At 39.6% G+C, this 14,935-nt stretch overlaps 1 protein-coding gene across 5 annotated transcripts in view; it reads right to left on the reverse strand.

The window, feature by feature from the left end:
- Positions 1-14,935, reverse strand: part of rbm27 (RNA binding motif protein 27) — a 23,227-nt gene continuing 8,292 nt past the window's right edge. Inside the window, exons 8-21 of one of the 5 annotated variants that reach the window (XM_040149921.1) lie at positions 14,100-14,294; positions 12,968-13,114; positions 12,667-12,820; positions 11,994-12,147; positions 10,697-10,930; positions 10,444-10,575; positions 8,623-8,748; positions 8,342-8,416; positions 8,007-8,135; positions 7,454-7,558; positions 4,444-4,671; positions 4,222-4,305; positions 3,919-4,038; positions 1-2,680 (exon numbers count right to left, since the gene is read on the reverse strand). In XM_040149921.1, the coding sequence (XP_040005855.1) occupies positions 2,579-2,680; positions 3,919-4,038; positions 4,222-4,305; positions 4,444-4,671; positions 7,454-7,558; positions 8,007-8,135; positions 8,342-8,416; positions 8,623-8,748; positions 10,444-10,575; positions 10,697-10,930; positions 11,994-12,147; positions 12,667-12,820; positions 12,968-13,114; positions 14,100-14,294 (1,985 nt within the window). In that variant the 3' untranslated portion in view covers positions 1-2,578. Of the gene's footprint in view, positions 2,681-3,918; positions 4,039-4,221; positions 4,306-4,443; positions 4,672-7,131; positions 7,241-7,453; positions 7,559-7,958; positions 8,136-8,341; positions 8,417-8,622; positions 8,749-10,443; positions 10,576-10,696; positions 10,931-11,993; positions 12,148-12,666; positions 12,821-12,967; positions 13,115-14,099; positions 14,295-14,935 lie in introns of those variants that run through there. The other 4 variants (XM_040149920.1, XM_040149919.1, XM_040149923.1 and 1 more) reach the window with 4 other exon arrangements.

Here is a 14,935-nt window from a genome sequence, read left to right on the forward strand (position 1 = left end):
TTTTCTTTCTTTAACTCAAAATGTTCTTTTTTTTTTCCCCCTCCAAGATCCAATTCAAATTGTATTTTTTTTTCTTCTTTTTTTTTGATCATCTTACAAGCACCCCATTCCTCCATCTTTATTGGCAAAAGCAAACATGCTTGTAAATTAGAAATCATTTTTTACAAACAAAATACATGAAGAAAATACATCCACATCCTGCAAATATAAACAGTAACAAATCCAAAACTATTATCCAATAAACATTTTACATTTTTTACACTATTGTGAGATAGTAGCATACAGAAGATAGTACAAAAAGTGGGAGAGACCTCTGAATCCTCACTTACACAAGACTCCTGCCAGTATAGGTTCGTCCTTTAAAACTGCCAGTGACCTCAAACAAACGAAAAAATATCACGAGCAAATCATATTAAAGTACTAAGTGCAAAGGGAAAAGCTTCGGCTTTCCATCGCACACCTGAACCTCATTTTGACCGACACAGTGATGGTGGAGACAAAAACATGAACTCTAAGGTTTTAATAGTACAATAAAGTCAATGGCAGGAGGCTTCTGAGTTATTAGACAACAGTGAGATATGCAATCCAAACAAGAGCATTGCCGACATTGTAGGTGGGAGGAAATTATTTATTACTGACTGCATTCACATGCAGGCAGAAATCTGCATGTAAGTATACATGCAGATTTCTGCCTGCATGATTGTGTAAATGAGTGAGACTGCTACAGTTGATGATAATTTAATATCTCTCCTTTGTTGTGGTGCTCAATCTGACTGCTTATATTACCGGATATGATTGGTTTAGCTGAGTTATGATACGCCTTCATCAAACAACACTTCATTAGGCTGCATGTAAACATAGTTACTTGTTTAAGGGAAGCAACAAAAGCAAAAATTTCAAATGCCAAAAATGTATTATCCTGCATTGAGCACGTTTCCATATGACTTTAAATTAAAATTAATTCCTCCCACCCTGAGGATTCTGAAATACAGTATATGTAAAGGCAAAACACAATATAAAACTTTTTGTCATGAAAGGTGCACATTGTGGTTGCATTTGTAGATTGGGTTTAGAGCTTTGTCTGACAGTATTCAGATACAAGCAAAGCTACATTTCAACAGAGTGTTTTCCACAGATCAGAGCAGCTCTGAATAGCTTTAAAAGAAATGTGCTACTTAGATGACATATTCAGTGAAATAGCATTGTGGACCGGTCACGAATGCAAAATTCTTGCGAATAAGCAGAGACACTATGCACTCTTGCTCGACCTTTTCTACCTGACGCAACCTTGTCATTCATTTAAAATGACAGAAAAACAAAACTCAAAGGACAAAAAAAAAAAAGAAAGAAAAAAAAGTACAACAGTAATTTCTCTTTCAAGCATTTACAAATTTTACAAAAGTAAATCACAAATCTTGTAAAAATTCAGCCATCTGCTGATTGTGTAAGGCAAAGAAATTTATATATATATCTATATATATAGATATAGATATATATATATCTTAAAATCAACTGTTCAGTATTACATTCAGACACCTGTCTATGGATCTAACATTTTTGAAATGGGTGATCTGATCCTTGTCCTGTCAGGCCCTTTGGGTGACCAGGTGACAGAATAAAACAAGTGAAAAATGTTACACACTCTTAGAAAATGTAGAACAACCATGTGGGTGTTTATATTTACACAGAGTGGCACTGGACATTGAGTGAATAACAAAATACAGGCGGGAAAATTGAATATTTACTACAAGACTGTATCTGACGTGCGTGGACATGGCAATTTGTAAACATTGTTTGAGTTTTTCTATTGCACTGGTATCCTTCTGTACCTGCACTGGCTCTAATGTGGTCATGGTATAGTATCAGCACCCTTGAGTGCTGGGAGGAGGTGGCTCTGTTTGTTTAGGACTACAACATGCACAAACTAGCACGCATTCATGCCAGCACACAGAGCCACAGTCAAAAATATTTGGATCCTTAAACATTTTGGGATTACCCATGCCAAACCAAACTGTGAGAAAAGTTAAATGGGAAACCATACCATAGTGTGCCAATACAGGTACGGCACAGTGCATTTATGTAGCGGGACAATAAATAAATATCTCTCTGGTAGCAACAGAGAACGTTCTATTGGTGATGGAATGGCTGTCCCTGAACGGAGGACAAGATTTTTCAAAAACTGGTGAGAAAAGAGCTTAAATACAGTATGTATAAAAATACCTATTCACAGTAGACACAAATGTTGTGCATTACTGATATTAATCATCTGGTAAGCACATGGAAACTTACATAGGTTTTTCTATCTATAAGAACAACTTAACATTTATCTTTCTCAGCAAAAGTGAGATGTTTTAAATAATTGTTTAATCGAGGGATACAAAAACTGTTGACCCTCTAAACTTCTTCTGATGTACAATAAAGTAAAGATGTTTTTACTTTGATTAGAGTCTAAAATTACTTAGTTTGAAAATACTGGAAAGGAAAAAATGTGAGTTCCGTTGTATTGATTTTATCTGCATGTGAGGAAAAGTAACCACTGATTTTGCTGAGGAGCAGGTGATGACGAGTCACAATGCTTTCACCGTCTCCACGATCGGCTCTCATACTCATCGTCTTCATCGTCGTCCTCCTCCTCCTCCTCTTCCTCCTCCTCGCCAGGCAAATAAGAGCTCGCTTCCTTCTGTTTGAATGGAAAAAAAAAACCTTTATGCTTTTCTGACACCAAAATGATTCCTTAAAGTTTAAACTGACGAGTTTACGTGTCGGTTCTTTTCATTGTGTCACACTGTTGCTTCACAGATCAAAAGGATTTTGCTCAGATAGAAGCAGCGGTAATCCAGATCATTGTGTCAATGCCACATTGCATGTGAGAAGGTTAAAACTGTATATAGCTGTGCAATTCTGTTACTGTGTGCAACTGTGCAACCTGGCAAACCAGTGCTACCGTCTATTGGAAGCCACAGCCATGTGCGTTTTTAGCAATGTGACGTCTTGAAGTCGTTTGGATTATTTAGTGTTCTTGATTTCGTTTGCATGTAAGATGAACCTTCCTATCTGTGTCTAATATTCTATGTAATTGGCAGTAAACAAACACATTTCAATATAATGCAATACAACACCTCAACCATACAGTTTCAACAAAAAGTGAACATTACAATCTTTGCAAAGTACTTGGATTATAGGATTTTTGCAGGGTTTTTGTATTCAAGTGCCTTGGATTATACAGTTATGTCTTATAAAGTGGGAACTTTTGCATTCTTTGTGAATTTTCCAGCACAAATCGGTCGTGAGGATTGTCAGCATCAGGATCTACTGGGGGTTTCTGGGAGATATTTAATAAATGACACCCCTCACACTTCACAAAGCAGGACGACTATATCTGAAAGGATTGGATTGAAATGAGAAGGGCTTTGAGTGTCTGACTCTTCCAATCAAAAAATTTCTAACCTTGCATTAAGACATATTTTCAGAGTGAGTATCATAAGACTTATAAAAATTATAAAATACACATTTAAGTGATGGGATTGGCCCTGAATACATAAAACTTAATTGCATACAAGGAAGAACGCAACCTCAAAAACGCAACTCAAAACACGAAAATACAGTATATGAGGATTTCATCTGACAGTAATGCAGTTTTACTCAAAGGGCTAAGATGCTCTTAGTACTGAGAGGCTTGCCCTGATTTTCCATCGGGAGCTGCAGTGAAAAATTTAGAAGCACTGGAAAGAAATGTACAAGTAAATTCTGTGAATATAAATAAAACTTCCAAAAGTTTCCCCACTCCGAATTTCAAGTTGTACTGTACACGGATTTCCTTCCTGGTTTCTAGGTGGCTATACTGTATGTTACTAAAATGATAAAACATAAAGCTTTGTTTCAAATCAAATTCGTGGGTTTGCATGTGATGTGTCATACCTTATTGTCCTCATCTTTAGCCTCTTCCTCCTCTGGCTCTGTTGTAACAGAGGGTGTCTTGGGCTTGTACCAGGAAATCTGCAGCACTCGACCCTTGAATTTAGCTCCCTGGTTAGCTGCCTAGAACACAAAACAGGAGGACAATTGCAAGTTATACTTACAGCTTACACTGATTTTGTAACAGTAAAACCAAAAACCCTTTTTTTATTTGACCATTTCAGTAATCAGAGGGAGGGAGGAAAGACAGAAAGAGTAAGAAAAAGGCAGAGACAGACTGGTCTGATTTAGAGTCATGTGACTTACATTCTCTGCTTCGCTTCGTGTTTTGAAGGTCATGACGACACTGTTAGCGTCTTGGTCACGGAGATCCTCAATCTCCCCAAATTTCTAAAATAAAAAATAAAAAAAGATCAGAGTGAATTTCTGCGTAATTGTTTAACAATTTCTCAAATCTCTTTGCAACAGTTTATCAGTGTAACTCCTGACTCTTTAACTAAATGATACAAAGAGTTACACAGTCCTCACCACAAAGTGTGGCATTAGCTCTTCCTTCTCCTCCTGAGTGACCCCCAAAATAGCCAGGGCTCTGGGTCTGTGGTCGACCACCATGCGATTCACAGCCCTGCCGTGAGCCATCATATCCCGGCTTCGGCCCCTGCCGCGGCCCACATGCATCGAACCGGGCTCCAGCGCCATCTTCCCTCGACCCCGACCTCGGCCCGCTGGAGGCCGGATCAGACCCAACCGTGTCGCCTAAAGGAGGAAAGATCGGCATGTTTCATGTTATAAATCAACTGACTGGCTTCTGTTTGTTTCAGTACACATGGACAAGAAAATATGGGCGCCGCCTGGCTGTGTTAAGAAATCATTAAGAACAGATGTAGAAAAAAAAATTTAACCAGAATGTGCAACTTGATGCTGTGTTGTTGTAACTGTCGATGGGAAAACAAACATGCCAGGAAACTACAGTATGTTTATCTATCATGTGTCTAAAGAAAAAGAAAAAAAAATCTAGCATAACAAAATAATCAAATCTTAATTTGTACAGTAAACAAGTTAATGGAAAATCACAATAAAAATCCCATACAGCATAGGCAAAATATTGCACATTTTCCTCATCTTCAGTGCTGGAATATTCCCTATACACTTGACTCTTGTCTCCTCCTCTGTCACTCTCTGCCCTTTACCAATTAGTTGTCACTCCTCCATTTTTAAAGTCACATCTCCTCGCTTCCTAACCACTCCACAACCTCACAACCACTCTCTTCCATTTGTCCCTCCCTCACTTCTCCCTCTAATTGTCATCCTGCGATTTTCTAACAAGGACCAGCGGCTCAAACTTTAATGAGATGGGGCTCCATCAGTGTCAGGTCTGTGTCGGACTTGGCTTCGTTAGCGGCTGCTCCTCTGGGCTTGCTTAAGTGGCTGCAGTTTAATGTGCAGAAGGAGGGTTGGGTTTGGATGGATTGGGGGAATATGCATTTTTAACTACTAGCTAATTTAGGACCCACAGGGGTAGAGGATATAAAAAAAAAAAAAAAAAAACTTGCTAGGCAGGGTGTTACTAACAAAAGCTCTGCTCTTGTTAGGTTGATCTTGTGACACAGAAGCACACACAAACACAGTTGAGGTCGGCTATCTTAGACAGGAGAGGAGAGGAGATCTGGGCCGAGCCTGAGCTGACTAACAGACTTGGATGCAGCTTAGAGATGAGTGATTTTTTCTATTCGCGAGGGAAAAAAACAAAACAAAAAAAAACCAAACAAAAATCATTTAATTTTCTGATGAGCAGCCTCAGCCAACAGACTCACTTCATGTACTTTTTCTGTTGAGATGTAAAATATAATTATCTCCGCCAAGGAGGTAATAATTGACTATTTATATAATGATATAAAAATAATTATCTATTGTTGGTTTGTTTGTCAGCAGAATCATGGAAAAAGTACTGAACTGATTTGCACAGAACTTGTTGAAGGGATGGGACATGGGCCAGGGAAAAGCCCATCAAATTCGGCGGCAGATCCGGGTCATTTACTATGATTTCACTTTTTTTTCCTCTGAAGTCTGGTGTATGTTGTTTGACATTGGCTTTGGCAGAGGTCTGTGCACCACCGAGTGCCCTTCTAGTTACAGATTTAACAAGAAGATATGCTGCCTAACATCCATACACTTCAAAATTCCAGTCAAACTGTATTTTCAAATACCTAATTCTTTGCATATTTCATAATGAATGTGACAACTATTCATCTGGGGATTGCCCCCACCTGGATTGATAAAAATAACACCAAACTTGAATTCAAGCAAATAAAAGCTGTGTGATTGCATATTGTCTTGTATAATACTTCTTCCTCTTATTCAGTGCCTTTTTTTGCTCATTTGTACCTCGCATACCATATATTAATACCTGCGTAATTTAACTTAGCTTCCTGCATTTTGTTAAAATAAGCATATCCCTGAAAGCATAACTTTCTAAGACACTTTTGATTTATATCTCCTCTTACAGTTTTAATGCCACCAAATCGATACATACACATAAATTGTGTATAAATTATTGTTGTTGTGACCTATGAGTTCTCTTATTGAAAAACAGTTAGATTTAAAAAAAAATCTCATAGAGATCAACTGCATTTCTATCAAAGGCACTGTACACAACTTTACTTCCACTGATATTTCCAAAAAGCTCAGTATTAAACACTGACAAACTACATAATCTCATTATGATTAGATAAACTAAATTTCACGAGTTATATAATGCATTTAAGTCTATGGAGGCCCATTCAGTTCCATTGTATCTATAAATCAGCACCTGTATACAGTACGAACATCCATTCAAATATCAAAATGTTTAGTACTGCACAATAATAAACTGTGAATAAACTCATTATGGTGACCTGTACAGTTTATGAGTTATATACCATAATACAAATGCAGAAGTCACTTCTGCAGTTTAATGCAGAAGTGTTTAAAGCTCACATTCACACTCAACTATTACATCAGTGTAAGTGAGTTTTCATATGATTGTACAGTCAGGCAATGACATGCCAAGCAGCATCAGTGCTAATACGTAGCAGTTAAACACACTTCCTCCAGGTAAAGCTTCTATAGTTTAGAGATTTTTCCGGCCCAGATCTGAATAAGATTTTCCCCTGAACTTGACTGTGGGAATAAAAAGAACACAACTGAAAACTGTGGATTTTATTTGTATTATTTATTCCTCTCTGGGGATCAAAACATTGCTTTATTGATTTTATTGGTAGCCATTTCCACAGTGTTTGAATACTACTGGTTTCCTCCCTTTGCAGTGCTTCTTTTATTCCTGCAACTGTAAAAAGGTATTTTGATGTGCATGTTACTTTCATCTTTTCTACTTATATACTATCAGGCAGTGTTGAGTGACACATGTGACTACTATCTTATCTCTTGACTTCTTCTAGGGCTTTTCTAGGTATCACAATGTCAGCTTCAGCACTCAAGAAAAATGCTGATGATTCATGTGGTAGTTTACCATGTGTGTATGTGTTTGGATGTGTATTACCTCCACCTGTAGCTGCCCCAGTTTTCTCTTGAGGTCTGTTGTGTCCTCTCCAGAGCTCATCTTCTTGTGAAAGTCCAGCTCTGCATCCAGCAGTTCCTTCTGGGCCTGGTCACATGCCATGGAAAATGAGAAATTGTTCTGTTCACTTAAATACGGATAAGCAATGGAAAAACTGACAGTTTCCAAGCAGACCCACAGCAGCAGCACAGTGTGCAAAAAATTGACAGAGTACGTGAGCTTGGTTTACACATACGGCAGAATATGAACATAATCAGATCAATTTTTGTACACCTTCTGTCTAACAAGGTCAGTCAATGAAAAAATATCAAATTGTGAGCTGGTAAGGTGTATACTGAGAGATTAAATCTACCCCTCCACTTTTCTCACAGTAGACACGGTTACAGTATCTGTGCTGCAAAGGAAAGGAAGCACTATGTTTGACTGTTTCTGTTTAAAGGAGACGATGTACTCCGTCATGTTCCCAGCCGAAACGGCCAAAACTTACATCAGTCTTGGTCTTGGTCTGGCCGTGGTTGGTTTTGGTGCTGGATACCTGGGAGGCAGGATTCATTTCATTCTGCAGCTGGGCGATCTTGTCCGTCAGGTCCTTCAGGGTTTTCATGATGTTGGCTCTCTCCTCGGGTTTCATCCCTCTGTTCTTCTCCAGACGGTTTATCAGGGCCTGGATGAGGAAGAACAACAGTGAGGCAGAGGAAGGTGTAAAAGACAGGAAAAGGAAAGGGAGCAGGGGGAAATAAAGTGGAGGGAGAGTTCAGTAAAGATGAGAGGAAAGGCACGGACAGAGCACAGGAAATAAAAGGATGAGGAGAAGAACGCCGAGAGTTGCAGAGATAAATGGATGGGAAGGGGTGCTGAGGCCAGTCTTACCTTCTGACACTCAATCTGTGTCTTTAACATCTCTTGCTTCTTCTTCCTCATGTCCTGCTGGAGTTTTAATGCCTCCTAAAAGAAAAAAAACAACAACAACAACAACAATAAATAAAATACATTCACAGAGGTGGAAAATACACTGCTATTGCTGGATATTTTCTCTCTCAGTGGTAGCCTGCTTCTCACTAGTGGCCCCTGTGAAAAAAAAAAAGGTTAATCATAGCTCTGCTATACTCACAGCAGTGAAAATATGTATTAAAAAAAATTAAGCAACATGCCTGCTTCTTCTTGAGAACTTCCTGTGCTTCCAGTGCTTTTCCTGTTTTTCCAAGGCTCTTTGAGGACGACTTGAGAGCTGTGGAAGTGTAGGGGCTCTTCTGGGTGTTTGTCAGTGCAGGCGCCACCTAATTGCCACAGAGAGAGAGAGAGAGAGCGCGACATATTTAGGCCATCAGAATGAGATTATAGAGAGACGTAGGAATAAACAAACACGAATGTATTGTTAAACACCAACAGCTCATAACTCTGTCACATCCCAGGATGCATGCAAGCAAATGATTATTCCTTCTCCTCTATTGCTGTCCACCTCTATACAAGTTTCTCCAATTCTTTCTTGCAGATCCTCTGAAAGCTGTTTCTGGATGGGTAGGGCGACTGAACAGAAATCTTCATGTCTCTCTAAGATTCTACGGCTTCTAGTTTCACAGTGGTGATGTAATGGCTGAAAATGCTGCTGCAGTGTGTGCTCTCCCATCTCTCTGGCACACACATTGGAGGCTGGGTGTAGTGACCTGATGTGGGCGTGTTATTAATATTCAGGCTACACTGTTCGGCTTTGACTACGGCGATAGCACCTGCGACACACAACTGGCAGACAGATAGCATGCTTATTTGTTAAACTAAGATAGTTAACGTGGTAATCATTGTACCTATTTATACCATGGCCACTGAAAATTTTGGATTCTGATTGGTTGGATGGTGTGGATTAACTTTCAGTAACAGGGAAATTCAACCAGACATCTATGACGTTGCTTACAGTATTTAACTATATAAAAACGGCAACAGCTGAGCCTTAGTTAAATAGCTCTGAGATGGGGGTTAACCCTCAAAAACAACCGGAAAAAAAAGGATAAATAGCTTCTCACGTAAATGTACTTTTAACTTTGTATCGTATTTGTGTGAATCTTGAATTCCAAATCAACTAACAACAGGAAGAGGAAAGAGAACATAAACAGAGGACCTAAATAACATTAGGCGTGGTGAAGCCGGTTGCTCGAGTCCAAGGGCCAGGTGCAGGGGAAAGGACAGAAGACCGGAGAGGAAATGTGGCAAAAACCACACAGAAAATAAAGATATATGGAGAGGTCCCAGGTAAAAGGAAGGGAGGGAGAGACGGCGAGTCTATGACAAAGGGGGGATAGAACGCTATATAACCTTATCACTGCTAGACAGACAGTTCTGATAATACCATGTAGCAGTACACATTATTATTCCCTGTTCTTGAGAGAGACAACAATCTGTAAAATTTGTCTTTCCCAGTTTTAAAACTTGCCAGGATTATAAAGTCCTGGCCAAGCCTTGCGAACCCCTTCCTGTTTAGATGTTGCCTAGTAACGCAAATGAGAGAAACTCTAAGTATAGACATTTTATGATCTCTGAAATAGGAAAGTGATATCAAAATGATCTGGGTGTAAAACAACACCTGATATTTTTGGTTTGATTACATAGGCATTTTGTTAGCAGGTGGCCATGGTTCAAGTGGGATAAACCAGCTTATAGCATACTTATTTAACGTAAACATGTTAGCTTTGTCATTGTGAGCATGTTGACATACTGCCATTAGCATTCAAACTACCACTGTATGTAAGTACAGCCTCACAGAGCCATGTCAACTTAATCAACTTTTCACAGAAACACAACATGCCTGACATTATTTGTATTCTTCTGAAGCTATTAGTAAGTGTGGTATTCCAATCCTGTTTAAACAAACATTTATTTGAAAATGCTATCTCACCCAGGTCTAGCATCACCTGACACACACACACACACACACACACACACACACACACACACACACAAGCATAGAGACTAAAACGTACAGTGACAGTGTCTGTGTTTGGGTTCAGGCTGTCCAGCTTGGTTGCAGCTGTGGTCCCAGCTGCTGCTGGCAGGCGATGCTTTGGTACAGTCTTGTTCAACACATAGGCGGCTGGATTGTGCTGTTTTATCCCCTGCAGATAAAAGAAAAGGGAGAAAAAAAAATTGATGAAGGGCTTCAGATGTGTGACTAAGACTAAGGGATCAGTATAAAAAGATCAAGGACTTGTATGTGTTTTAGCTTTTTATACTAACCTTATGCACGTTGCTGTGCTGCGGCCCCTGACTGGGTGCTGATCCAGATGCCTGGCTCCCTGAGCTCTGATCCTGCTGCTGAAGCGCTGTGGTGTTGGTGCCGGGCTCACGGTGCCAGTACACACGGATGAAGCGGTTGTTGAGGACTGCCTCGATACTGGATATGGCCCGTCTGGCCTCTTCATTCTTTGTATATTGAATCAATGCTGCCTCTGGGTCTCCACCAAACACAACCTTGATTGAGAGTAGAGCGTGCAGGTTAGGTACACATAAATAATGAAAATAATTTTTCTTCAGTGCTGAACCTCATTAACTCGTTGCTGGATAAAGAAAATAGCCACATTTCCCCATCCAGTGGATCCAAAGTAGCATTACCAACATTCAATTTGACAATATATTTAATATATTCTATTGTACCATTCACATTTTATGATGTTTAAAGAGACTTAACTTACTCTGTATTGTTCTTCACTCTGGCCCTCTTCATACCTGGCTTTAAAGTGAAGCTTGGGTGACCCGATCACAAGTAGACAGCTCTAACTACGGGTGCGAATGCACCCAAGACGCATCGATGACGCATTGAGATCCGATTGCTCAGACCACATTCGTAGGTGGTCCGGGTCGCATATGGCCACATTCTTTTAGACATGAATGTATGCAATGTGTATGCGAGTGTATCCTGGGCCACACCGAAGGACCGCCTACTCAACTGATGTCCTCTGCGTAAGCGGATGTACATACTCATTCGCAAACAAATACAAGTCTTACAAATCCTGTAAGCTGGCTTTGTCCACGATGTATTACAATTTTGAAAAGCCCATAGAGATATATTACAAGTGCATCAAACATCTTGGGCAATTTGAGTAGAACCTGTCTTTACTGTTCTTATTTCTTCTTCTTCTACTTCTTTTATTTTCTGGCAGACTAGGCATGAGAAGTGCATTGCTGCCTCCTGCCGGTTAAAAACAACAATGCATTTGGTCTTTGCAAACGGAAATGATGTACGAGTTTTTTTTGGTTATAGAGGGGGGAAGTGTGATGAGAAGTGGTCACTTGAGACGCATGTAGAGACGCATTTTAAATGCCAGGTGTGAACTGACGTACTTAGAGCTGTTCACTGTTGATCAGATCACCCAAGACGCAGGTTAATGCCAGGTATGAAGAGAGCCTCTGCATAGTCCAGCTAGTCATTTTTTAAGTTGTGTTGAGAGTATAAAAGAGTATGTGAGCCAGATATAGTAAATGTGATGCCTTTACACTCTTTACTTAGTGCAGAGGAGCCAATGGTGCATTTTACCTGTATATTGACAATGGTTCCAAACTTGCTGAAGTGCTCATTGAGCTTGGTGATATTGTTGAGTTCACGAGGGATCTTGCGCACCTCCAGCTTGGTGTTCACATAGTGATTCCTCTTGGGAAAACTGCTCTTATGTTGGTTGTTAAAGTTTGGCCTGAAACAGAGAGAAAAACTGTGTGTATGTTTGCCAAGGCACTTTTCAGGGGAAAATAATGGAAAAAGAAGACAAGCTAATCAACTTTTGGTCAACGAAACAGAACCCACACTGATGACCTGGAGATTCAAGCTCTCATACTAAATTCCTAAAAGCTATGTAACAGTTATACGTGAGAAAGAGTACCACGTTAAAACCTGCTTGACACTAAAGATGGATTAGGGGTAGAATCTCCTAGTCATGGGCATCTTTTGTGCGTCCCTGCTACCCACAACTGAGACAAAAGATCAGTTGCTGACCTATGAGTCACCTTGGCTTGAAACAAGGCTCTCTTTTCAGTTTTCTTTCTGTGGGTTTGTGTAATTGGATCATTGGACATAATGCTGTTGCAATACAGATTACATGCAATCCTAGTTCAAGATTTTTCCTTATAGGCAGGTTTTTTTTTCCCTGTCAAATTTTAATTTTTTCAGTTTGCAGGGAAACTCTTGAAAATACACTGTGTCACTGAATCCTTACTTTTCCATCCAGGGTTTTTTAGCTGCTGGTCCCTCAGCTGTATTATGTCCCATGGTTCTCTTCCTGCTGTCCTGCTCTGTGTTGAAACGGGACACGTTACTTCCAGGAGTGCTGGCTACGGTGGCCGGCTCTGTCTGGATCACTATGTTTGCAGCTGGAAGATGCACACAAAGGCACAAACGCAGAGAAAAACAATAATAACTATGAGTTTTAGTGTTAGGTGCAAAGCTGTCTTTTAATTACACAAGCATCAGTGCGATAAGGTAGGAATGTGAGTACTTAGAAGGGAAATACTTGCTACCTCTGGAGCCTTGACCTTCGCTGGAGGTGAGGCCGATGAGGTTGGAGCGCTGGGTCTGCACCCGGGGAATGAACTGACGGTATGGGTTACGACCTGCTGCAGTCAGGCCTGGGGATTCTGGGTTGTAGCCCTCTGGATCATAGTTATCTAATGTTTAAAAATGAACACACACACAGACACACAGACACAGACACACAGACACCGGCTGTTAGCTGCATTATGTAACCAACAGTTATAAAAAAGTGAAAAAACTAACCAAAAAATGAACAATGAACATAAAATGAAATTACACAATGAAAAAAAGCAGTCCTACATAAATATATAAATAGTGCCTGCCAATCACTGACTTGCACGCAATATCAATAATTTAAACCTGTGACTTTCTATGTAAAATACAGCTCTGAGTGGTAATTACAATAAATATGTAACACTGACAAAAAATATTTAAAAAAGCACATATGAAAAAAATTAAAGTATCATTATACTAATTGAAAAAAAAAAAAAACTCATAGGATGATAAACAAGTTGAGAAACCATAAGATGACCATTTTTATATTGAGGCACCGCTTACTTTAAAATTTAAGGCAAAATTTAACAAAATGGGACCTTTTGTGACAATTGTAATTTTAACCATCAGAGTTGAATTAAAGTCAAAAACCTGAATTTGTGATTGAATAAAAATAAAACCACTTTTCTGCTTTCCATTATTACTGGAATTATTCGTGAGCAGAAAAGCATTCAACACAACCGGATGCAGTAGAGCTGTTAATTGCTCAGAGCAACGTTGTATTAGGTAAATAGTGCTACCCTCTGGTCAACAGCTGTTACTGCTGTCTAAAGAAATTCAGTGTATGGACATCACACAGTAGATAAACTGCCAAATCACACACAGACCAACTTAAAATAACAGAAAAATAGAAAGCAACTCAACTCTCACTGGTTTAGTCATTATAGCTCAACTTTATAAAGTCCGATTTACTTTAATTATAAACTGAACACAAAGGAGAACTCAAGTTGCAGGAAATAAAATAATCACAATTATCTCTGAAAGGAAAACTGGAACAAAAAGCCAAAGCAATGTCGCCTCCAAACACACAGTCCAAATCTGAATAGGAAAAGCATTGCTGCTTACATTCAGACTGGACATATTGGGGACGTAGAGACACAGACGAGGACGAAGGAGGAGGAGGAGGAGGAGGAGGTGGAGGAGGAGGAGGAGGAAGAGTAGGCGGCAGCCCCACACCAGGCGGTCCAATAGGAGGAGAAGATGTGATTGCAGATTGGTGGTTGGGGGTATCAATCCCACTGGTTGCTATCAGTGGGGGTCCTGAGGGAGACACAAGCCCAAGCTAATGTCTCAGGTATATCGCAGGTATGACAGTGAGTCTCGGGTTTGAACTAGTTAATCTTTTTTCATGCCACACAGGTTGCTTTGATATGACAGGGGAAATGGCAGGAAGTGAAAATACCTGTTACAATGCTTTAACTTAAAAACTACGATGGGCTATATATATTTGGCTTCTAATTTATAGCAAATCAGAAAAAAACAAAAAACAAACAGAGCATCACTTGCAGAATCTGTATCAACAAAGCAATGGGCAGAATAAGCCACAAAGAGACTGCTGCGTTTTAATCACCATCAGTTTTGTTTTTAAAAAAATGTATATTGGAGTGAAATACTGGTTTGCTCATTAACTCCTGTCCGTGCAGCAAGAATAAAACAGTGATATCTCAAAGGTTTCAACAAGTAGTAGTATCACTAGTATGCAGGAAGACAAGTAAAGGCATAGTCTGTGCACTTGAACTGAAGCTGTCATTGGTTATTACTTAACATAACAGTTCACATTCATATCTAAAATGCACAAAAGAGAACTAAAGAAAATATCAACCGTCCAAACCGATCGCTCAGACATAAACCACCCTAAAAACACAAAGCCCTAATACACCCCAGTATTGAGGAATATATTG

This window comes from Xiphias gladius, chromosome 17 (assembly GCF_016859285.1).
Source record: "Xiphias gladius isolate SHS-SW01 ecotype Sanya breed wild chromosome 17, ASM1685928v1, whole genome shotgun sequence".
Lineage (NCBI taxonomy): Eukaryota > Metazoa > Chordata > Actinopteri > Istiophoriformes > Xiphiidae > Xiphias > Xiphias gladius.